The sequence below is a fragment of the Culex quinquefasciatus genome, chromosome 2, assembly GCF_015732765.1.
Source record: "Culex quinquefasciatus strain JHB chromosome 2, VPISU_Cqui_1.0_pri_paternal, whole genome shotgun sequence".
Lineage (NCBI taxonomy): Eukaryota > Metazoa > Arthropoda > Insecta > Diptera > Culicidae > Culex > Culex quinquefasciatus.
This window is the reverse complement of record NC_051862.1, coordinates 56,020,974-56,046,238: the sequence shown is the minus strand read 5'-3', so window position 1 is coordinate 56,046,238 and position 25,265 is coordinate 56,020,974. Positions and strand designations below refer to the sequence as shown.

At 34.5% G+C, this 25,265-nt stretch overlaps 1 protein-coding gene across 4 annotated transcripts in view; it reads left to right on the top strand.

Moving 5' to 3' along the window:
• Positions 1-25,265, top strand: part of LOC6039653 (myosin-IIIb) — a 191,676-nt gene that overhangs the window by 45,593 nt on the left and 120,818 nt on the right. For 3 of the 4 annotated variants that reach the window (XM_038250747.1, XM_038250751.1, XM_038250752.1), the window contains exon 1: positions 24,503-25,195. The exons of the other annotated variant lie outside the window; for it this stretch is intronic. In XM_038250747.1, the coding sequence (XP_038106675.1) occupies positions 25,191-25,195 (5 nt within the window). In that variant the 5' untranslated portion in view covers positions 24,503-25,190. Of the gene's footprint in view, positions 1-24,502; positions 25,196-25,265 lie in introns of those variants that run through there. 4 annotated transcript variants of the gene reach the window in all.

The window sequence follows — 25,265 nt, the reverse complement described above, 5'->3', positions numbered from 1 at the left end:
TGCTTTTGTTTTATTTTTTTAAAACTTAACTTAACATTCTTAACATTCTGTGATTGTTTTTTCCATTTTTTCAAATATCAGCGAATCTTTTTAAATATACTACTTTTTAATTTCAAAGAACATAAAAGTGAAATTATTGAAAACCGTTTAAAACATCTTTCTTTAGATGTTTTTCTATATTTATGTGTTAAGACTCACATCATAAGTTTTTTTTTAGTAAAAATATGCTCAAAATATTGACCTTTTTTCATTCGACCCTTTGTCATTCCAAACTTCCAACCCTAATTTTTTTTAAAGTGTAAGAGTTCTTCTTTCAAATGCTTTTTAAGAATCTTTTTAAAAAAATACCCTAAATTATAGCAAATGGATTGAATGATTCGCCTGTCAAACAAAAATTTGATTTTTACATCAATTTGATATTGTTTTTTTTTTTTCATTTAGAATTACATCAAAATTGTTTCTAAAATTTAATGTTTTCCGAATGGTTTAGATTACACAACTGAGATTTTTACAATCATATTTATAATTCACATCAAGGTTTTCAACAAAAAATTCATCAACATATATTTTTTTAGTTTAAATATTTTTTTTTTCATTTTCAAGATCTTTTTTAAATTCATTTCTTTTTTCTTTTCTGATGTCTTTTTTTCTTGTTGAATCTTTAAAAATCTATGTCTATTTAGCAATCTTCAAAATTTCCCTAGCCATATGGTTTGCTTTCTAATCAATTGCCTAGTAAAAAATTAAATCATATGCAATGAAATTATTGCTCAGCAATTCCATTTGTAAACAGCCTAAACCTAAAAAAAAAGTCTTCCGATCGGGCTCAAAATTTTTCTGGGGGTTTCCTGGCCAAAATAATTAGACCCGTATTTTTTTGTTTGGCCATTAAGGTGACCTACATCGTGCTATGGTGGTTTGAAAAATGGAAAATTTCGTCATTTTTCGCAAAAATCACTTTTTTCGAAAAATCATATCACCGCGTCATTTCATCCAATTTTAGCTGTCTTACACGCAAAAGAAAGGTGATGAGTTTGGCTATTTGGGAAAAATAGTAAGAAGTTTCAAAAATTTAGCTTAACTATTGAAAAAGTCGTATGAAAACTTAAAATGGCGTTTTGACCGTGTCTGCACCAAAGAGCCTAAGTCTGAAAATATTTTTATCGGATTCCTCGGAAAATTTCACATAACTTAACAAAAAAATTGGTGATGTCGAACCGTACGTTTCCGAGATATGATTTTTTGAAAATAAAAACTGAGTTTTTCGACGCGCCACGCGCAAAAACGGGAAAATGAAAGATAGCTAAAATTGGATGAAATGGCGCAGATATATGATTTTTCAAAAAAAAAGGTTTTTGCGAAAAATGACGAAAATGGCAATTTTTCAAACCACCCTAACACGGCGTAGGTCACCCTAATGGCCAAACAAAAAAAATACGGGTCTTATTATTTTGGCCAAGGAACCCCCAGAATAATTTTGAGCACGATCGGAAAACTTTTTTTTCGGTTTAGGCTCTTTTCAATTAGAATTGCTGTGCTTTGAATCATTTGAGAAATGATTTCATTTTTTTAAAATTTGGTCATGATATCGGTTGGCAGTAAAATTTTGCCCCAAAAAGGTTCATTAAAAATAAAATTACTTAGTCATAAATGCATGTAAAATCACCAGACTTGAAAGGCAACCATTTCGTAACACAAATTGGATTGTGAAATTGCGATGGTCAAATGAAAAGACTCAAAAAGTTAAAAATAAGAGCTCTTTAAATTGGATAAAAGAATAAAAATGATTTTTTCATCAATCATATCAAAAATTATTGAATTTATTATTGATTCGCCAAAACATGAAACATTAAAAAAATTTTTAAGATTTTTCTATTGTAATTTTTATTGTTTTACCTTTTTTGGGTATAACTTGTCTAAACACAATATCGTTTTAATTACACAATTAAAACATAAACATAGCAAACTTCATAAACTGAATCAGATTTCTAACGTTTTAAATGTGTCAGTTTTAACATGATTGTTTAATCATGTTCATGAAAAATATATTTATAAATCAATAAACAATTGTTTTTCAAGGCAAATTCATTCAACTAAAAAAAAGGTTCAGATTTTGCGTTGCATTACTGATGAAAAATGCAATTAAAATATTTGAGTATTCTTACTCTGTTTTTTTTTTTGCCTTTCTCACAAATTCAAAATGCAGGATTTTCTTTAAATATAACGATTACAAACGCATACATTTTCACAAGTTTCCATGTCAAGGTAAGCCAGCCCAGGGTTAATTCAATCACTCACTGCGACTCAAAATTATGCACTTATTTCCTTCAATCGTCAAAAAATAAAAACCAACCGGCAGTTCGGCAGGCCTCAACAGGGGGGCTGCCCAAGACCAAACGGCCAATTAGTGGTTTTCACCCGGAGGCCTATTTTTGGAACCGGCGGTGATTAAGAGATTGTCTCTCGATCGGTACTGCTGTGCGCGTTGATCGGCGAGTTCGTTGAACCTTTATTTTTACGAGTTTGGTGGATGCTTTCGTCAATTATTTATGAGTTGGTAATTGGTCGGTGACATTGAAAGTTTTTTTTTCCTCGTCGATCAGGCAAATCCGGCTTCCGGTGGTAATTACCATTGATTGCAAACTATTGGAGCATTTTTTCGGAGGAAAAGTTGTTTTGTACTTTTTATGGTGGTGATTGATGAATACGCAAGCCTAGTCGATTAATCAAATGCCAAGTTATCAACCAGGCGGCGCACCTTAATTGATCACAGCGCGGAAAATGCTCGCATTCTTCAGGCGCGTGAGCTATTTGGAAAATTGGAGAGTTGAAGGAAAAACTCAACGCCACTGAATGAAGTAATCAATCATTCTTCAAAGTTTTCCACACTCGCGTCATTCCTTTTTGGGGAGCGCTCGCGTTAATGAAAGGATGTGAATTTCACGTGAAGTTATTCAAAAATTCAAAAATGATGCAACATTCCGCGGCACAGTGACGGGGTGCGCCGGCTTAATTGGAAAACCCTTTGCAAATTGATTGATGCTGAGAAGAGGTGCTTCCCCAAATATGCCGCACAACAAAAATTGCCCCGATGGAGATTCAATCAAAACGAGTGCAACCCCTTATATCAGCAACCATGGTTGGCTGGCTGGACGTCGGCGTCGATTGAGTCATAGGAAATTTTTGATGAAAACATTTTGTGAATGCACACACATTATAATGCAACCATTTTTCCGGTGATTCCGCGAGTTTTGTTGGATTGGTGGCCGGCGGCGACCGGCGTAACTGTTAACATTTTACGGTCTTGTTACCCATCAATCACGAATGTTGGCGTTCGTTCCGATGAGTGTCGTAAGGATTGGGTGGCACTGCGTGTTAGATGTGGCGGTTTAGTGTTTTCCTTATCGTGCTTTTATACAGAAAGGTATAGTTTAGTTTCACAGGTCGAAAGAAAGTTTGTTCGTTGAATGAAAACTCTATTATTCAATTAATTCTTAAAGCTTTTAACTCCTAATAAATCAAAAAATGTTGCCATGTTTGTTTCCAAAGTTAAGTTTTTTTCTTGCTTCGATAAATTTATTTTGTTGTTTTTCACATCAATGCAGTTGTTATCCTAAGCCGATTTACAGATAACCATGCTGATAAATTTAAAATGAAGAGAGAGCTTCCTAATTTTGTGAAGGAAAAAAGTAAAATTACATTCGAATATGCTAAACTAAATTTGAATAAACATGTTTAATGTAAAGTGATCAAAAACAATCAATTACAACGACTTCCTTTTTTTCCATGTGATAAATTGCAGCTGCATTATTAGCTATAAATGTGATCAATATTTAAAACATTTCAATTCAATTGTTTTGAAATTTTGTTTAATTTTTTCATGATTTTCCAGGGGCTCGAGAATACTCGTGAATTAAACAAATCTCAGATGTGAGATTGAAGGTCTCAAGAACAAAGAGCGAATGTGGCTTACGTGAATGTCCTCACTCCGTATAATTTTTTGCGTGGAATGTGTCCACTTGATTTATGGATGATCCCGTTTTAACATAATTTATTACTGTTTGTGAATAACATTAAAAAGGTTCTCCGTTCTATCAAATGTTGGCTATTGAAGGTCTTTTTTTTAATTCAAACTTTGTTTAGTATTTGTTCAACATAATTTATTCTAATATTTATAAGGTACAGATTCCGACTCCAAGTAAAAGTTGCTGAAAATTTGCTGAATCCTATGCAGTCTCCGAGGTCTCACTCCAGCTCGAACTTCAACGTCAGCTCCGACTTACTGGCTCTGTGAAAATAATAACAGTTTTTGTTATTCACACTTCAAAAATTCTCAATAAATAAAGCAATTCCGTTCGGGAATATAACAAAATTAAAAAAAAAATGAACTCTCAAAAGTTAATTTTATCGGATTAATTTTAGCTTGAAACCCAATTTCATGGTGAAATAAATGACCCCGATGAAATTGGTCAAAATTATTTCATAGTTCTAACCATTTTACAATCCTTTAGGGGGTATATCAAATAATTAAAAAATCAACTTCCAAAATTTCAACTTTTTAGAATCATTTTACTTCAAGGACCCCATTTCATGGCCAAAATAATGACCCCGACAAATGAGACAAAATTACCCCCCCCCCCCCCCTTCAAAGTTGGCCTGAATAATCGGGGGGCAAAAAAAATTTTTTTTCGAAAAACTTCAAAATTTTTATGAAAATTTAAGTTCAATCAACTGAAAACTAGTTAAAATGCATTTTCCCGCGTTTATAATCATATTAAGCATGTTTGAACTCCTTTGAAAACATTTTAAATTTTCTTGAAATACCAATGTACAGTCCCACTAAAAGTTTTTGCGATAAAATAATCCATTAATATTTTGATATTTTCAAAACTAATGATTGTAGAGCAACCGTGCGCCTGTAAAATGCATTTTAAAACAATTTTTTCAACCAAATGTTAAAACCTAGGCTTGTAATTTCAATTTTTATATTTTTTTCATTTTTTTGACCCCCCCCCCCCCTTGATTTTGGTCAGAGTCGAGGGACATTAACTTCAAAAAATATTTGCAACGGCCTTAAAAAAAGTTAGCTTTTCGGTTTTGCAAATATGAGCAGTTTGAAAATGTTTAATGGGAAAATTGCTAATCCAAACAAATTGTGGATAATTTAATGTGCTATAAAAATAGTTTAATTGCGTACTTCAAAACTGGTTTAGTGGTCACGTAAATTGCGTGAAAATTGCACAGCAATATTTACAACCGATTTTTTTTTTTTTTTGTAGAGCCTTATGACCACTGCGACCAATTATAGGAATATTGTGGTATGACTCATTTTTTTATGGCAAAATCAGGTTGACCCAGCACCATGGAACGGTGATAGGCGGCTCCTGTTTACTGCGTTTTGTCCCAGTTAGGGTCGACTTTTTTGATGAAGTCTAGGACCCTGCCGAGACGGAACCTAATTATATCGGAGGGCTGTAAGACCCCTTTCCCAAAAATTGAAATTCTACTTTGAATCAAGGCACCGCAATTGCATAGCAAGTGCTCTGATGTTTCAGTTTCCATTTGACAAAATCGACATATTGAATCTGCAGTTTTTCCCATATTAAATAAATGGTATTTGCAAGGGCAGTGGCCGGTCAATAAACCGGTTATCACCCTTAAATTTTTTTTGTCTAGTTTCAGTAATTCCCGGGATGATTTCTCATTGGGGAAAATAAATCTTTTTGCCTGTCTGGAAGTATCTGTAGTATTCCAAATAAATTTAACTGTTGATAATTCCCAAATTTTAAGCTCCATTTTCATAGAGCAGTCTGGAACACCAAAGAAGGGCTCTGGACCAATAAAATCAGTCTCCGATCCTTTCCTTGCAAGGCTGTCCGCTATTTCATTTCCTAGAATTCCACAATGCCCAGGAACCCAGTAGAGATTTACCACGTTATTTTGAGATAATTGCTTCAGTAAGTTAACACCTTCCCAAACTAATCTTGATTGGCAGGTATACCCTTTAAGGGAATTCAAAGCTGCTAAACTGTCAGAGAAAATACAAATGTTTGTGAATCTGTAGTTTCTTTTCAGACAAATACACGCACATTCAACTATTGCATAAACTTCAGCTTGGAAAACTGTTGGGTAATGTCCCATAGGAATAAATTTCTTTATTCCCGGGCCATAAACCCCAGCTCCCGTGTTGTTATTCATTTTTGAACCATCCGTGTAGAACTCAATCGATCCTGGACGAAGATTAGGCCCACCATTATCCCACTCGTAGCGACTTTTAGCGTCCAGTTAGCCTTGGTCGGCATCCAGTCTACTATTGAGTTTAACGCAGGATTCAGATTAAAGTTTTTAAGGACCTCTAGGTGGCCCGTCAAATCTTTTTCCTGAATCTTTGTGGATCGATTCATTAACAGGGCACTTTTACATGCCTCTAATTCAATAAATTTATGAAGAGGAAGTAAATTCAACAAAGAGTTTAGTGCAGCAGACGAAGTACTGTGCATAGCTCCCGTTATTGAAATAGTGGCTAATCTTTGCAGTTTAGCTAATTTGTTTTGTGCAATTTTTAACTTAACTTTAGGCCACCACACAAGTGAAGCATATGTTGTTCTTGGTCTAACTATACACGTATATAACCAATAAATCATTTTTAGCCGAAGGCCCCACTTTTTTCCAAAGGTTCTTTTGCATACCCATAAAGCGTTAGTTCCTTTGTTAATAACATAATTTAAATGAGCATTCCAATTTAGTTTACTATCCAAGATGACTCCTAGATATTTCACTTCGTTGGAAAAATCTATTGTTATCCCACGAATAACAAGTTCAGGGATAAATATCGATCGTTGTCTTGTAAACGGTATAATAACTGTTTTAGAGGGATTAATACCAAGACCTTCTCTTTTACACCACTTTGAAATAAAATTCAACGCAGATTGCATTCGGTTTGAAATAAACTTTCCTATTTTTCCATGAACTATTATGCAGATATCATCCGCATAGCTAACCAATTCGAAACCGAGATTCGCTAACTTTTTCAAGAGATCATCGACAACTAGTGACCAGAGCAGAGGTGATAAAACTCCACCTTGTGGACATCCCCTCCGAGGTTTGATAACTAGTCTGTCTTCTCCTAAGTCAGCAGAAATTTCCCTGTTAATTAGCATTGCCTCAATCCAGTTGATAATGCATGAATCAAAGCCCTTCGCTTCCATAGCAGAGCGCATAGAGCTGTGAGATGCATTATCAAAAGCTCCTTCAATGTCCAGAAATGCAGCCAAAGCCAATTCCTTTGCTTTGAAGGACTTTTCAATTTTTGTAATTAAGCAATTTAAAGCAGTAATTGTTGACTTGCCGCTTTGGTAAGCAAATTGTCCTTTATTTAAAGGATTTGTTTTCAAAAATGTTGCTTTAATAACATCGTCTAGTATTTTTTCCATTGATTTAAGAATTATTGAAGAAAGACTTATGGGTCGAAAGGCTTTGGGACTTGTTTTGTCCCTTTTTCCTGCCTTCGGAATAAATATGACCCGTACCTCTCTCCAGGCTTTTGGGATATAACCTAGAGTGATACTGGCTCTAAATAGGTCAGTTAATCGTATATTTATAGAATCATTTGCTTTCTGAAGAAGAGCTGGAAAAATTCCATCCCTACCCGCTGACTTAAATGGTTTGAAAGAGCTCACCGCCCACTCAACTTTGGAACAGGTGAATATTTCACAGGCTTGATTTTGTGCGAGTACAGACCAATCTTTTGCCGGTCTTTCGCCCTCGGCCTGATCTATACCACTCGTTACCTCAGTCGAGCCAGGAAAGTGAGTTTTCATCATTAAGTCTAGTGTTTCAGAAGCGTTACTCGTGAAGCTGCCATCATCTTTTTTTTTAAATTTCCTAGGCCATTTGAATGATCTTTGGAAAGAACTTTTTGTAATCTCGCAACTACTGAGGAGTTCTCGATTTTTTCGCAAGAACGTCTCCAGTCGCTGCGTTTAGATCGTTTTATTTCTGTATTGTATTTAGTCAGGGCTCTTGTATAAGAATCCCAGTTTCCAGATTTTTTTGCTCTGTTAAACAATTGTCTGGATTTTTTCCTTAACACTGCTAGGTTTTCATTCCACCACGTTACCTCACGGTTGGAGGATTTGTATTGAATTGGACAACTAGCCATGTAGGAATTAGTAATTGCGTTAGTCAACTCCGATGATGCTTTTTCCAACTGTTCAACAGTGCGGATTACATCCCCGGCATTAAAGTTGTAGTTATTTAGAAGAACTTTATAGTTGTTCCAATTGGTTTTTTTAGGATTTCTATATGTTCCTACTAACATTTCTCCTGCATTATATTCAAACTCAATGTGTTTGTGATCTGAAAGCGATATTTCATTGGAAACCTTCCAGTTTGATATTCTTTCGGATATTGGTTCACTGCAAAAAGTGAGATCAAGAACCTCTTGTCTTGTTGCTGTGACAAATGTTGGGGAACTACCGATATTGCAAATATCAATATTATTTGATGATATATAGTCAAGCAAGTTTGCTCCTCTTTTATTGATGTTTGTGCTACCCCATACTGTGTGGTGAGCATTGGCATCGCATCCAACAATAAATTGTTTATTCATTTTTCTACAGTAAGAAATAAACATCGTCACATCAACAGGCGGAGCTTCTTCGGTATCGCCGGGGAAGTAAGCAGATGCCACACACATCCAGGTACTTCCTCTGACCGTAGGGACCTTTACTGTATCGCAACAATGTCTCTGGAAATAAATTCGTTGATTGGAATGAACTTTGTATTGTTTTTTAAAAATATCGCTGCTCTTGGATTGGGTACACTGTCATCATATAACAATTTACCCATTTGAGCAGAAATTCCCTTTATTTTACTATTATTTACCCAGGGCTCTTGAATGAGACCCACATCAATATTGTTTTTCATGAACCTTCTGCAAAAAACAGCTGACGCTCCTTTCGCATGATGAAGATTAACTTGAATAAATCGTTTCATTGCTGACCATTACCACCTTTCTGAAGTTCCTTAGGAAAGGTGGTAATGGTCAGCAATGAAACGATTTATTCAAGTTAATCTCCGATTGTCTGATTTAAAATGGTCACATCACTGGAAATTCAACGGCTTTAATTTGTTTTCAGAAACAATACTGATCTTTAACCCCTAAAATTTATGACACTTTTATTTCAAATTTTATCATTAATATTATTTATTTTTATTGGCACTTAACCATTATTTTCGCATTCGTGTCATAAATTTATGACAGTCTTTGTTATCAGTCACCAAAAAAGCCAAAGCCTATTAAAAAGCAACCATAAATCACTCAAATTACGCCGATGAAAGCTCCCGATAACTCCCGCTAATAGACATAATTCACCTCCCAGATCATCATCATCGCCGTGGTCAGACTGCCAGCGAAAATCGAAAGTTTTGCCTAATGCTTCGGCCATCTTCAACCCAAAGCCAAACAAGTAATCATAATAAAACCTTGGCCAAACAATGACGCCAAACGCCCAACGGCGCAGAAAATGACCACCGGAGTTTACGCATCGATCCGCGGCGACGTGTGACAATCACCTGACGGAATCGCGGCGATGAAATATCCTATCCAAAGTTGTGATCTCCATGTCCGCTTTCGCGACTTTTGATTCCGTCCACGGGGAAAGATTTCTCCTCGTTGATCGGGCGAGCAAAACAAACCGTTTCTTAAAATGCCACTCTAATTACCCGATACGCATACCCACCCTCTCATTGGGCACTGTGAAAAAAGTGTAACGTTTTTCGGTGAACTCAACCAAATTACATTTGGAAAAAAAAATATAAATAAAAAATTCAACTTTTTTCAACTGTGTGTAGTCTTAACTGAAGCACTGCGAGGGGGCCAGCTGGAGGTCCGGGTGTTCGTATGCAGATTTGCCTGACCGTGGCCGTCGTCGCGTAGGAAAATTGATAATTTCTCTTTTTTTTCGTGCACGATCGTAGTGCTTCAACTAACGAAGAGATAGTGGCTATTGACCATGCAAATCAGAGAGCGATGCGTGGGGATAACCCTTGGTGTATTAGTGACCAGCTGAACCCAAAGTATCTATTTTCAGTCTCCTGTTGTTAAGAAGACGACTGGGAATGTGATTTTGATTATGACGTTTTCGTTATCACAGAAAATATAATTTACCCGCAGAATATAATTTGCATTATTACAAAAACCAAAATTACGGTATTTTGAAAAATTCTTAAATAAAATTTTAAACTTTGTTATATGGAAGGTATTCTGTAGTTTAACTAACATTTTTTTCTGAATCAAACATTATTCTGAAAAACTAACATCTTCTATGTCAGAAAAAGTATGTACATTTATCACTGCAAATGTGTAATTTAACCACTATTCCGGTGTAACATCACTTTATCAGTCTGAATTGAGTTAAAATTATATCAAACGAAATTATATCATAAAGACTTTCCAAAATTACATCTTCCAAATTTATACAATTTTTTACTGTGTGTGAACTGTATAAACTGTGGAACATGTCATGAAATAAAACATTTTATTTACTTTTTGAATCTGCAACAAACCAAAAGGGTATTGTTTTCTTAGAGAACAAACATTTCTGACAGTTCTTGATTTCTATTGTGATTATGTTATCTAGTGCGTCCATCCTGGGAATTCCCGGGACAAAAATTCCGGGATTTTTCCAGAACCGGGAAATCCCGAATCCCGGGATTTTTTTTTAATTTGTCCCGGGAATTCCCGAAATTGAGCATGAGCATGAGCATGAGCATGGTTGACTGCCAATGAGCTGCTACTCCGTTATTGACAGATCAGCTGAAGTTAAACAATGAATCAAAAATGATCAGTGGGAGCCAACCATCCGTTCACTGTTTAACCTCTGAAGATCTCTACTTTATTAGTCAATACCGGCGCCCTCCCAAAAAGCCTGCAGTTCAACGAAAGGGAGGAATGTTAGTCCGATAGTTGAAGTTGCAGACTCATCAAGCACATAGTTTTTCGCTATATACTTGTTGATACCGCTTGAGACCGTTGAATCCACAGCATCAAGCATCACGTGATTAATATTTTTTTGGGTTAGTAGGATAAGGTATTGGCTTTTCGATGCCTCCCGAGCTACGGCGCTATGGGGAGGACTTTCATAACAGACCCGTCGGCGAGCCTTCCGAGCAACGGTGCTATGGGAAGGTCTTTTTGGTTAGCACACACAATCACTCACACACAGTTATTTTGCTCCACTATTAACTCGATGATCCAAATTGTCAGTGCGTCTTTCGATCATTATATAGAAATAGCTTTTTCACCGCAAATAAATAATACCTCGAAAAATTAAAACACGATGATATAGGAAGGGCTTTGAAAATCACAAAACAATAAATTAAGACACACACAATTTATGACCTAAAATACACAAAAAAAAACCACTTTTCACTCTGAATATTTTTTACACCACCTTAACAAATTACGCACTCACCCCATACAAATAGCGATACAAAAGCACACACAAAAAATTAACCTGAATAATCACGACTTCGCGTCCCCACTTCCAGCGCACCAATGATGCTATTATTCAATTACAACAATCCCGTCCCGGGAATTCCCGAAATTGAAAAAGAAAATCAAATTTTGGCCAGGAAATACATTTTTTTGTAAAAATACATTAATAGCTGATTACATAAAAATCGTTAAGAATTTAAAAGCATTAAAATTTGCATTCGGTATAAATCAGCAATATTTTGGCTTATAAGTTAAAAATTGTTAAATTTGTGTTTACAGATTCACAAAATTCCTAGAACTTTAAATATTTTTTATTAAACTCTCTATATTTTTAAAATACTGGTTATTACATTTATGAAAATGTATAATTTCAAAAAATGGAAAAAAATATTTTAAACTATTAAGAAGTCCCGGTTTTCCCCAGTTGGCCAAAGCAGAATAAAAAAACAAAAAATATATATTTTTAATTTGTGTTAAGGGGTTACATACAGGTGGAAAATGCATAAAAACTCATTACAGAACATTTATTAAATCCACTTGAAAGATGATCACTCCTGAAAGTTTTATGAAGATTTTTCATTATTAAACTGAGTACGAGACGATTTAAGCACATAATTTTGCCATGCGCAAAACAAACTGACAAACTTTGTGAACATTTTTTTTTTCTCAAGATAGGATGGACCAAATTGGCTGAAATTGGATTTTGCATATTTGAAAAATGCAGGAATCAAAAGCTCTCTAGCTTTTATATGAAAAACATAAAAATATTTTTATCTTATTTAAAAATTATTTTTTTTTTAATATCGGCCTTCGTCAGGCACACGGAACCGGTTTAACGAGTGATCACCAACATTATGAGCCGATTTGGTCAAAGCAGTGTTGAGATTTCGTGGCACCCATTTTTTTAAACTGCCAAACTTTAAATTGATATATCTCGGCAATGGTACAACCAAAAGTTTTAAAATTTATTTTGTTGATAGATGAAAATATATATTTTAATATCTTGAAAATAGATTTGAAAAAATTTAAATGCGTTCTCATACCAACCTCTGACATTTATGCCGATTTACATTTATGTAACCCCTTAAGCTATTTAAAAGCTGTAGTCTATGTTTAGATTGAAGTGTAGATTGTCATCAATTAATGTAATTGAGCTGATGATTTAATGCTTAAAAAACATAACAGATATAATGAAAATATAGATTTTATGAATGTTTTGAAAAAAATCCCGGGATCCCGGGAATTCCCGAATTATCAAAAATATTTTTCCCGTTTTCCGGGAAATCCAAAACCTGGGAAAATTGGACGCCCTAAGTTATCATCAAAAGTTGAATTTAGATAAGTTGTGCCTTTTTTAATTTGCATTTCAGGGTGAAATTTTTCGAAAATTTACCTTAAAATTCTTAATAAAGGAAATTAAAAGTTTGACAAAAATAAGTTTTTCTCAAAAACCATCATAATTCAACTCAAGATATCTTGGAAAATCGATTTTCATTGAAAATTTTGTTTTATGAAATTTTCTGCTATGTTCTCTACATTAACCATCTGCAACCCAACTTCTACAACGGCTTCGATCTAAAATTTCAAAATTCATTTTTTCAACCAATTTTTGATTCTAAAAAGCATTGGAAACATGAACTTTTTGAATTTTAGAAAATTTTTAGGCTAGGTTGACTTGTTTAATGTGTCTTGAAATTGTTTGAAAAAATTTAGTTTTTGGGGGTAAAAAATTAACTATAAAGGTATTATTTCAAAATTCAAATATCAAGCCCAATATTTATTCTCTGAACTTTTAAAAAAAAGAACCACAGAAATGGTTTATTATAGGCTACTCAAAAAAGCTATTTTCATGTTGTTTCTCAATGTTTCATTTAGTTTAATTTATGGAAATGACGTGTTCCAACAGAAGTGGAACGGCAGTTATTACACAACTCATTTTCAACTAAAATCTTTTTCTAAACTCGACCCTTAGACGAAAAGAGAAGATAGTTTAGATCAAAAAAAAAAACACCTTGGGCCGACTGTTTAATTAAATTTTTAAGAAAAATACCATGAATCACAAAAGTGCTGTGAACTGCTGAGAATATAGAAAACGATTGCTAGTAATCTATCTAGTTCAAAAATTGATTATAATTGAACAAGAATTTGTAAAAAGTGTCGTCCTCTTTCTTATAAATTATCACTTTATTTAGCATTCTTAGATGATTATATTTTTAACTCCAGCCAAGGGGTTTCCAGCATCGTGTCAGACTAGTGACCAATCCGGAATTACTTGGAACTTGAGAAAGAAATTCTGTAATTCCGGATTTACTGAGTAATTCCTGAGACATCCTGGTAATTCCTAATAATCCCAGTAATGCTGGTAATTTCATAAATCTGTTTTGTTTGAACATATTTCAGAAAACAATAAAATAATAAAAAATAACTGTTAAAAAGATAATTTCGATAAACTTTTTATGGTTCTTTTTATTGCCTAATAATTTTCATGTAAGAAACCTAAGCTATAGGTAGTACGGGATCATTCGAATTTATTCAGTATTTCGTGTATTTCCCATTTATTCAAGTAACTAGTAGTAATTCTTTAAAGGGAAATCGGCAGAATGCATTTTGCTTTTGCTTGATGCCTTTTATGGTTGTAAGAAGTACAGAACGGATTCGGAATGTCCGCTAATTTGGATGCTCTCTAATTCAAATGTATTCAGATGGAAAAGCACTCAAACGTCAAAATCAGTTGTAAAACTGATGTTGATGTTTATCCCATTATTTGGAGATTTTCAAGTAGGGTGCCCAATTTTCCCGGGTTTTGAGTTTCCCGGTAAACGGAAAACATATATTTTTTTATGACCGGGAAATTTTTCAAAACGTCATAAAATCAATGTTTTCTTTATATTTGTTATGTTTTTCATGCTTTAAAGTTATATAATTAGCTCAATACTTTTAATAGATTTAAAGATTTTTTTGTTCTTTGTTGTGCTTTGAATTTCAAATGGACTCAAACGCCAAAATCAGATGTCAAACTGATGTTAAAATTTACTCTTTTAAGCTTATAAATTGTAAAACGAAACTATTGGCACTACGCCCCCCGGGGCATGGCTTTCCTCTAACGTGGGATTTCTGCTCCAGCGCCTCTGACGAGACAGGAGAAACCGGGACCGACGTTTTACTTCACCATCCGATAGAAGCTCAGTGGATAAGGCGGGAATCGAACCCGCGTCTCATAGCATCATCGGGATCGGCAGCCGAAGCCGCTACCCCTGCGCCACGAGACCCACCTTATAAATTGTAATACTAATTTAATTTTCAGGCCAAAATTAGAGTTTCGTTTAATTTCGGGAATTCCCCGTACAAAATAATTTTAAAAAAAATCCCGGGAATTTTGTGCCGGGAATTCCCGAGATGGACGCACTATTGCCAAGCACGTGATTTTGTGCGTTTGACAGATGTCAATCGATTCAATTACAAAGACTTATCTCAATATGCTGGAAGCTACGCAGTAATTCCAAGTTATTTTTATAAATTTAAGCAATTCTGTGTGGTTTCTGCTAATACCAAGTAATTCTGGGAAATCAAAGTAATCCGTGACATATTGCCAGTAATCCTGGTAATTCCATTTAGACTGGTCAGTAACCCTTGATGCTGGAAATCCCGTGACTCCAGCTATTGAAGTATACTCCTATTTGAAACAATATTTGGGAATGACACGTTTGGTAGATTTGTTCGAAATTGCAATCAAAATTGTCTGTTTTTTTTCCAAAAGTGATTGGAAAAAGTTTGCCATATTCATACTTCACGGCCAAAATAAATATCCAATCACAGCCTAGACTTCAACCCCTGTGCTCCACGTCTCTCAATGACACTTGGTTTCAATATCAACCGTTAGCCATCGCAAATTTCCACCACGCCAATGTTTTTATTTTCCATTTCGTTCACCTTCAGGGGGTTCACGGTGACCAACAGCAACAGCTCAAGTTTTAATAAACTTCTCTCTTCTTTTTGCCGCTACTTTGTTTATGCCCCAGAAAGTTGAGGTCAAGGAAAGTTGGTTGGTTGTGTCTCGTAGACTCGTCGGAACGTAATTCGCACCGGACTAATTAGTGCTACTCGTTTTTTTGTTCGCTATTTGTTTAGTGTCCCACAAAGTTTTCACAAATATGGAAAGTAAGGCTAAATTTTGACCCATTCGATACGGTGCTGAGGTGAAAAGTGGCCATTATTTGTACAGGGAGGTGTCGAAGGGAGTAATCAAGTCAATCTGGCGAGGGTGGCTCAAGCAAAGCAAACACAAAACCCTTGATTAAATACCGACTTTTCACTCGTTATCTTTGCGCGCAGGCAGGCAGCTTGATGACGGACTAAATGTGGGCTAGATCTTTGGAGTGATGTGTGTTTGGTTCGATGTGCTTCGCTGCCATCAGATACAAACATCGGGCAGGCAGGCAGATCCAACGGTCGAACCAACGGACACTTGAAGCGCTCTAATTAGCCCGCGGTAGAAAGCATGGATTAAGACTGGGCAGCCCACGTGGGTGCTGATTTGGGTGAGATTGTGAGAAGTGAGAATTAGGATTGTTTTTTACTCTGATTTCACTGAAGGTACGTTTCAAGGTGAGATGATCTCTAGATTTTCGCAAGTTATTTCGCAATTTTTTAAATTTTTATTTTATTTATTTAGATGAAACATGGTCCATACATTCCCTGGTTCAAAAGAAGCAATTTTGCATCATTATTTTTTCCATACAAGTCATCAAACAATTTTGCGGGCTGGTCATACTAAATGTATACGTAAATATATATATGATAATTTGTAACTTGACATGGGATTTTCTGATCGATATGGTGTCTTCGCCAACATTGTAGATTATAATTAGAACTATGTATGCGTTTCTCGATTAATTTTTTCGCATTTTTATTTTTCGATTTTTTTACATTCAGGATTTCTGGTGCACAAAAAGACATCACTTGATGGGGCAAATCTGTTTCCCTAGTTTATGAATAAAAATAATTGATTTTTGAAAAATATCAAAAAGGTGGCCAAAACAAAATATTCAAGCCTAAATAAAATTTGCCATCGAAAAGTGCTTTATATTTGAATATTTGATAAGTGCACTTTTATATTTTTTTGGAAAATGTAACGTTTTTTGGTTTTTAAATACTTCATAAAGAAAAGTCACCACCGAAAAATATTTTCAAAAGCTGAGAAAATTTCCCATAATTGTCTCTCTGGAACTTTGAAAATTGGACAAGTGCTTTCTGAGATATCGATGAAAAAAATGTTAAATTTGCCGCCTAATCAGCCTGTCATTATCGACTGACGATATCACGGAAACTATTAGTTTGGTTTTAAATCTTGAAAAATGAAACTTTTGTAAAATGCTTTAATGTTTAAAATAAAAATAATTTCAAAATTGAAAAAAAATTGTTTTAATTGTCTACAAAATATAATATTCCTAATTTCATAATTTAGACTAAATTATATTTTTTCACCAAGTTCTGAGAAGGAATCTCGCGATCAACAACGTCAAGGCAATGCTGTAGAGCGAACAATTGATTTTATTTTTTTTATATTTCTTCTTTAAATATTTTTAGATCAGAAAATTTCAAATTCATTGTGAGGCTGCATCTCAGAAACAATTTGCCCGATTTGTATGGTTTCAGGGAGAAAATTGTATAGAATTTTCTCAGCTTTGCGAAAATAATAAAAGAAAATTAAAGGGTATTTGCAAACCGCTTAAATCTGAAAACGAAACATTTTATCAAAAATACTGCAAAGTACTTTTCGATTGCAAATCAATTTTACTTAAAAAAATGTTTTAAAATTTTAAATTTTTCCAAAAAATCGACGCCAGGGATACTTTTTGACTCGATTCCTTTGGCAAAAATATGATACTTTGCCAATTTTGATCCAAATCGGGTGAGGTTTAAAGTTGGTTTAAGTTGGTGAAAAAAACCTTTTCATACAAAAAAATCTTCTTCAAATCGTTAGTAACTCTTTAGCGTTAACTCGGATCGTTTTGAAGTCTTCGACAAAGTTTATTTTTTATAAATTTTTAGACAAGAATCTCACAATTGACAATGATCTGACACATTTAACGCCATCTGTTGGTTAAAATTTGAAATTGTTGCATTTTCCCATACATTTTTGAGTTTTTTCCATACAAACTTCAACGATAAAAAGCGACCCTTGTATCTAAACTGATTTGGCCCAAAATTTGCACAGTTACTTATTTTTTATCTACAGAATCGGACCAGGGAGTATCTCTTAAGATTTTCCAATTTTTTTTGTCACCTTAACCATAACGCGCTATGGCTCAGAAGATGTGTTTTAGTCCCTTAAACAAATTTCGAAAATAAAAAAATACGTATTTTGCGCATTCAACTTTTAATAATAAAAAGTTAACCCTCTTCAACACAACCTAGGCTCTAGACGAACTTCGATTAAAAAAATCGCCAAAAATCAAATTTTCAACCAATTTTTGATCCTTAAAAAAGCATTGAAAAGAAGAACTCTTAAAATTTTAGAAAATTTTAGGGTTGGAAGTTTTACTTGTTCCATGTAACTTTGCAAAAGATTTTGAAGATGTCATTTTTTAAGAGTTATCCTTGGCTTTGTTTTTTACTAACATTTCCTGTATGTTAAGTCAAAAGAAGTATGCAGTAATTTTTGTAGTGTCCTAGAATGGTGCCATTCTATAGCAGAAATTGTGAAAAACAGGTAATGGTCCTACCATACCGTGATAGACGAAATACACTCAAACCAAACATAAACTAAGCTAGATAAATGTATATTAAACACTTAAAAGGATACAAGAAACACATAAAACAAGAAAAGTAAAGTTTTTCGTACAACAAAAGTGGCTCAAAATGATCTCCTGAACATGGACAAATTAAAATTTTCGTAAAAAAATGGGCAGTAGAGGGTTGAAAAATAAATAAAAGACCTAATAATAACCTAAAACTTTGCCAAAGACACTAAATCAATCAGAAAATTCCTCCTGAAGACTTGCATGGAAAAAAATTGTTCACAAAATTTAACCTCTTTCTTTATTTCTTTTTATTCCCAAGTATTGAGTACTTTTCTGTTCTCTAATGCTTGAGTTTTTGTATCTTTCTGATATAGTTTTATTGCAAATCTCTTAAGATTATATAGTTGTTTTTTTTAAATATCTAGGGTTTTACCTAATATTTTTTTCTCTGAATCATCCATTCAAAGAACGGAGTTTTACACCGTTATGTTTTTACTCTATGTCGTGTTTGACACATTAAATGTTCCAATTCGACTGTATTATCTGCATGAAATCCGACTAGATCCACACTTCAATCCAATCCGTCATCATCACCAGCCCCCATGCTAAATCCTAACTGTCTACGAATTTCCAGCACTTCTCAGAACTCATTTGGACCCATCATTCATGCTTCTGGCGGGGTGCGATTTTTCACACTCTTGCTCCAAACCGCTGATTACACGCTAAATTTGCGCGCAAGTAACGGCAACTAAACGTCTGTCTGTTCTGTTTGAGTTCGCAACTCTGTTGGATAGTGTCAAAATACAGTTTAGCACTATTCGTTCCGAGGGCCTCTCAAATTATGCCTAATTCGTTTGCGTGCCAATCACTTTCTAGGGTTGTTCTTAGTTGAAGTTCCTTTTTCCTTAATCTCGGATTAGTTTTCAAAAAGCCGTAAGAGCCATCGTGACCTCCGACACTATTTTTCGTTTTTCTTCAAATTGAAACAATATTTCATTTGTTTTAAGTGCAGGGCACTCGTAGGACGTGTAGATGAATAATCTCAAGCACTTTTGAAATTTTTTTTTCGTAGGCAGGTCGAATACCGATGCAAATAAGGCTTTGTTTACCAATGGCTCTTTCGTCTTTTTGAAAACTTATCTTCTTTTTATTCCGGTAAAAAAAATTGTTTCGTGATTCTAATTTAAAGTAAATTGCTTTTATTCAACTTCGAGAGAGCCTCCCTAAAAAATCCACTTTCCAACCAAACTTTTCCTCAAGATCCCCTCACAAAGTGACTTTCAAAAGCACCGGTGAATGTCTAAATCGGGCCCATTCTTTCTAAATGCACTTGGGTGTGCAAAAAAAACACCTTCAAAATAAACAAAACTAGCACCACTTCCCCCCTCTCTGGTAATTGCATATCTGGGTTAGCAAATCGTCGTCGTGCCTTCGTTTCGACCATCAAGCGGGGTAGGATTTCCCTGCAAACCCCGTGATTAGCACCGGCTGAATGTCCGCATCAATGGAGGTTTTTTTTTCTTTCTTTTTATTCACCATTCGATAAAAAAAAACTTTAGTTGATGGCAACCCGGCCGTCTGGCGTCTCGCCGGTGAAAGACTATGATTAGACGGAGCTTCGTGAAGGGGAGGGTGGAGTCGTCGTCGTCTGTGTTACAATCGGGTCCCGTAATTTTACACGGGTTCACGCGTGCAAATGAGCTGGGTGTAGCAGACTATGAATGAAAGTTAAGGGAGGGTAAAACGGGGGTCTGATAGTCTGAGAGTGGGTCTTTTCTTTATTAGCTTTCTATACTAGATCACAATTAGAAAAAAAACGAGTGAAAGAAGAATTTTTTGTTGTGACTTTTTCATTATCTGAAATGTGTAAGTTATTAGGGTGAACAAGTTTTGATTATTTTTTGAAAGACGAGCAATTCTTCACCAAAATCAAGGATTTCATTTTTTGATTTGGTTCAAACTTTGTAGGGTCCTTCCTTATTACCAAAGACGCTTTTTTTTTGCTCCTACAATTTTGACAGCTGTCCATACAATAATGGTACGTCGATATTAAAAAATCTGTACCTTTTGGAGGAATTTTTTGGTGTCTTCAGTAGAGTTGTAGGTATTCAAGGGGACTTTTCAGAAAAAAAATCAGTACCCACGGAAAATGTTTTTTTTTTTATAAACTTTGTTTTGCTTGAAATTTTATTTTTACCCTCCTCCTTTGACCTTCAACGTGGCCGAGGGACAAACACATTTTTGAATATTATTTATTGTAAAAGCCTCAACATATTGAAATAAACTGTTATGCATTTTGGTTATCTATTAGCAAACTGATTGAATATTTTCAAAATACTATTATAAATTTCTATTTGTTTTTGGATGCTGTTCAAAAATAAAAGCATTTAAATATATAATATAAATAAAACCAAAAGCCAAAATTCTATTCGTTTTTTTCTTCTTTTGCAAAATTGTCGATTAAATTTTACTTAACAATATAAAAAAACATTTTTTTTTCCTTAAAAATTTTCTTTTTTTAGACTTGTTCATATCATTCACAGAATCTATCTTTTAAACTCCGAAGATTTTAATTTAATCATGATTCATCAAAATAATCTTCATTCTCACAAACATAGCAAGACAATCTTAAATTTAAAAATGTAGAATTTAGTTTCCAAATCTAAAACTATTTTTTTTTTCAATAAATAACCCCAACAATATGTTTTATTCTTTTTAACGTGTATTTTTTTCTGAGAGTATTCAGAATTTTCGTTAAAATCAATTGCACTGCTGAATATTTTTCGATTGCAACATACTCAAAATTTGTCATTTTTCTTAACTCAAAAAACCCTGAAAATAATTAAATTTTTCAAACATGGCTTAGTGCAATCCCTTTCTTGGTTTAACATTTTATAATGTGAATCTAAAACAAATAAAAAAAATCAAAAACCATCATGAAGATGCCAATTTTATTAAAAGCTTTTGTCTCCCTTTTCAAAATTGCAAAAAAATCAAGTGGCACGAAAAATTGGCTTTTTTTATTTTCGAGAAAAATCATGCGAAATTGATAGTAAACTATAAGAAAGTTGTTTAACGTTTATTTCATTTTCAATAATATGACGCCATTTGAATCTTTTCACACTTTCTGGATTTTGGGAGCGAGATTTGCAAAAAAAATAGGCGAAAAGTGTCACAAAATGCTTTCGACAGCATTCAAATCGCAAGTGCAACATAAAAAATAGCAAAATATCATAAAATTTGTGAAATAAATGTTCCTTAAACTTTTTTCTGTGAAAATATTCATTTTCATCACGAATAAAAAGTCTTATTTTAATAAACATACATAACTAACCATTATACAAACTTTTCTGAATTGTTAACAATCGATTTTACAGGTCTTGCAATGAAAATGAACAATTTAGTCAATAATACTTGTTAGCCTTCTTATTTTTTCATGGGAATTTGATAATAAATTAACAAAGGCATTAGCTAGGCCAGGAAAACATTACAAAATATTGATGCATACATTAATTCTCTCCAAGTGTTATGTTATTTTTAAAATTGAAATTGGTTTGAGTTGGAAAACGGACTGAATTATTCGATTCTTTGTAAATTTTTAACCTAAGAACATTAAATATATCTTTCTGAGTTACATATATTATTATTGGAACCAATATTGTTATTTTTGTAAAAAAAAATCTCATGAATTTTGATCCTCCTTGGAAATTTTTATTTTCTTTCTTTTTAATTTATACAAATTTAATTAAAAGCTTTAAACTTGGTTAAACATTCATTTAATTGTGATTAATTTAAAAAAATAAACTTAATAATTGTCGATTTGAGATAATCAATTTCATTTGCACACATTGTGGCTGAAATTTGTAAGAAATACCTTAACTTTTAAAATCGCTTTTCGTGGTCTTTGTATAGACTACCTCAGTACTTGTTTTAATAAAATAAAGTTTGAGTTTACCGTCTAGCCGTCGGTTTACAATAATAAGGATTAAAATTTGAAAATAAGTTCTTTATTTGTTGGATTTGTTGGTTGTTCTAAGCCTTTTTCCAAATTCCAAGGAATATGTTTTTGAATATTTTTTCACATTTTGATATAATATTAACACCTAGTTCTCAAGTTGCAACAAAATGCTAAAACAAAATCTGGTACAAAGTAAATAATCCTCTATACCGTCAGTGGGGCTGACTATGGGCCAAAAACGATACACGTCTCGTAATGTTTAAATATCAAAACTAATTTAAATGATATTACATAATTTTAAAGTAGAATTGTTCTTGGATAGTTTACCAACCAACCCCAAGATATAAAGGAATCGTTTGAAAATTGACCCATTCTTACCTTGTCACCTTGTCATTGAGTCATATGAAACTAAAATGATGTTCAAATAAAAAGACAGGGTCAAAATAAGTCATCCAACAGGCATGTTTCGGAATCGTATTGACATACTTCAATGTTGGAAGTGGAGATTTTTAGTCATTTAGGTATTTTTTGAGCAATTTAAAAAAAAATATATTAAAGGGTTGATTTGTTGATAAATATTTATAGGTCAAAAACCCTACCTAAACTTTAGACAGCTGCATAAATGATAAGATTTGTTTTAGGAAAAAGATTTTTTTCATCTAAGTCATCTAAAGATATCCCTTAGACAGAACCTCCTTTGAACAGAACTTGGTTTCATTGAGAAGAACTTGAGAAAATGCAAAATCCGTAAAAAATAACATTGGCCCAATCCAGGGGGGGGGCGACATCTATATCTCACTACAAGCAGCTCACCCGCAGCCAACACAAGCTGTCAACTTCGGCACCAGAACAAAAGGGAGCTGTCAATTACGGCGCCAGCACAAAAGAACAGCTGTAAAAAAAGGTCAAAAATTGTAGGCATAAAATGGAAATAAAGTAATTATTGTTTTTATGTAAAATTTTATTGCAATGTAAGTTTAAACGTTAGTGTATGTTTTTGAGGTGATTTTTATCATTTTTTTTTTTGCAAAATAAACTACTTAAGTTGGTAAGTTGTATGTTTATCAAGTGTGTTTTTTGCGTAATTTTTGAAGACCCTTTATAGGTCGAGATGGGCTTGAAAGGGTTTTCAAGTCGATTGATAGCTTTATCATCTATTTTTTTTAAGAACAACTAATATTTCTACCTTAAAACTTGTATTATTTTTAAATAAGGTTGTCACTTTTATACATTCTGAAATGCTGTGTAATGTTGTACTAATGATCACTTGTTTTCTATTTTCAGGTAATTTTTTGGTTGATAATTGCATTACAAAGGATTGTGTTTTGCTGATTTGTAAGTATTAGTTATGAAAATTATTAATCGAGTAAAATAATAGTTTCACGATGAACAAAATATACCATGTAAAAAATAGACTTGCTGAAAGTATAAATATCTTTAAAATCCAAGCTCAAGTTGTACAGATTAAAGTGACCACATTCTCAGTCAATGACCAATTCAATGCCCAAATTTAGACCCAAACTGTTTATCAAATCCACTTCACGCCTCACGTTATCTGCTCACCCACAATAAATTACCACCCACCCCCCAAATAGCCATCTGGAATTGGCTGACAAATCCCACCCTCAATCTACCTTATCAGCCGCAGATGCCGATAGCCGAGTGTCACGGTCACCGTTCTCAATATTCCTGTCACGATAACAACAACGTGTCGGTATCAGTGTTGAGGTGTTCGTTTTTTTTTATGCCAAGCTGGCAATTCAATCCTCTGAGGTAGTGGATGATTAATCGCTTGGGAGTACACTTTATATTGCTGTGTCAAGTGTTGTTGGTTTACTCCACCGTCCCCCATTGACACAATTGTTTGTTTTTGTACAATGTTGACGGAGGAACACGCGATTCGGTTTGATAAACAGGGTGGCTTTTTGATCTGATTTTTTCAAGTCTCTCTGTACTTGGTGTAACAGAGATTGTCACGTGAAACTGTGATCTTAAGTGAGTTATAGTCACTATAGTTAGTAGATCTTATCAAAGTTGAGCTATATCGTCTTTCCATCAACACCGCGTAGTTCGCGTAGATCTGAATCCGGCTTGCACGACTCTTGCTTGCGCCCACCAAATTGATAATAACTCAGATATCAGCAATCAACAGGAAATTTGATAGCGTTGTTTTCATTTCACCGATAGTAAAACAACAGCAGCAAAAAACGACTGTTTGCAGACTCTTGAGTTTGACCAGATCTTGGGTTCGATTGCCGGCAGGGTTTTAGTTCGGTTTCGAATTCACCGCGGGCAAGGTTTCCGAACGCGCGCGCGAGCTGCAGCACGGTGCAAAATTCGAAAGTTCAACGATGGTTTTTTTTTTCGTTCGTTTCTTGCTTTTTTCGGGGAGTGAGTTGTAACAAGTGAAGTTTGAAGTGGCTATCAACCCCAAAGAAGATCTTCGCGGGCAAGTGTGACGTGTGATTACCGCATCAACTTCCCGTGAAAGTGAAAGGAATTTAATTATCGCCAATTGTAGCCTACCTTTAGGCGGGGGACGAAATTATCGATCCCAATCAATCAGGGGAGTTGCACCCACGTGAGTGTCACGTCCCCAAAGAGGCCACTTTGGGACAACAGTTGTGTGCCAGGTGGTTGTGCCCGCCTTCAGAGAGGAATTTAATAAGAACGGCAAACCCGAACCTTAGTTGAGGTGTGCGGATCTTTGCACGCCCACCAATTTGTACCATCCGCCAGGAAGCAGGGAACAAGTCTGGCATTAATGAAGAAGGACTTGTCCTTTAGTTTGGACGGATAACATCGTGTCGAAGGGTGGGTGGTGCCTGGTACGTGAGATAATTCCGCAGTGCGGAATCTGTTGGCGTAGGCCTACGGTCTGAGACTGGAGGAGGAACACGTGTAATCTAGCAGACAGATCAGAAGCAGACGCTGGAGGAGGAGGAAAGGAGAGATTCTTCATTTGCATATCATCCAGCCAAGTTGCAGAATGTGGTACGTTTCGGCATTTCACTTGACGTTGCTTCTTTTCATGGTGTTTATTAGATAAGGGCGTTTCTTCTAA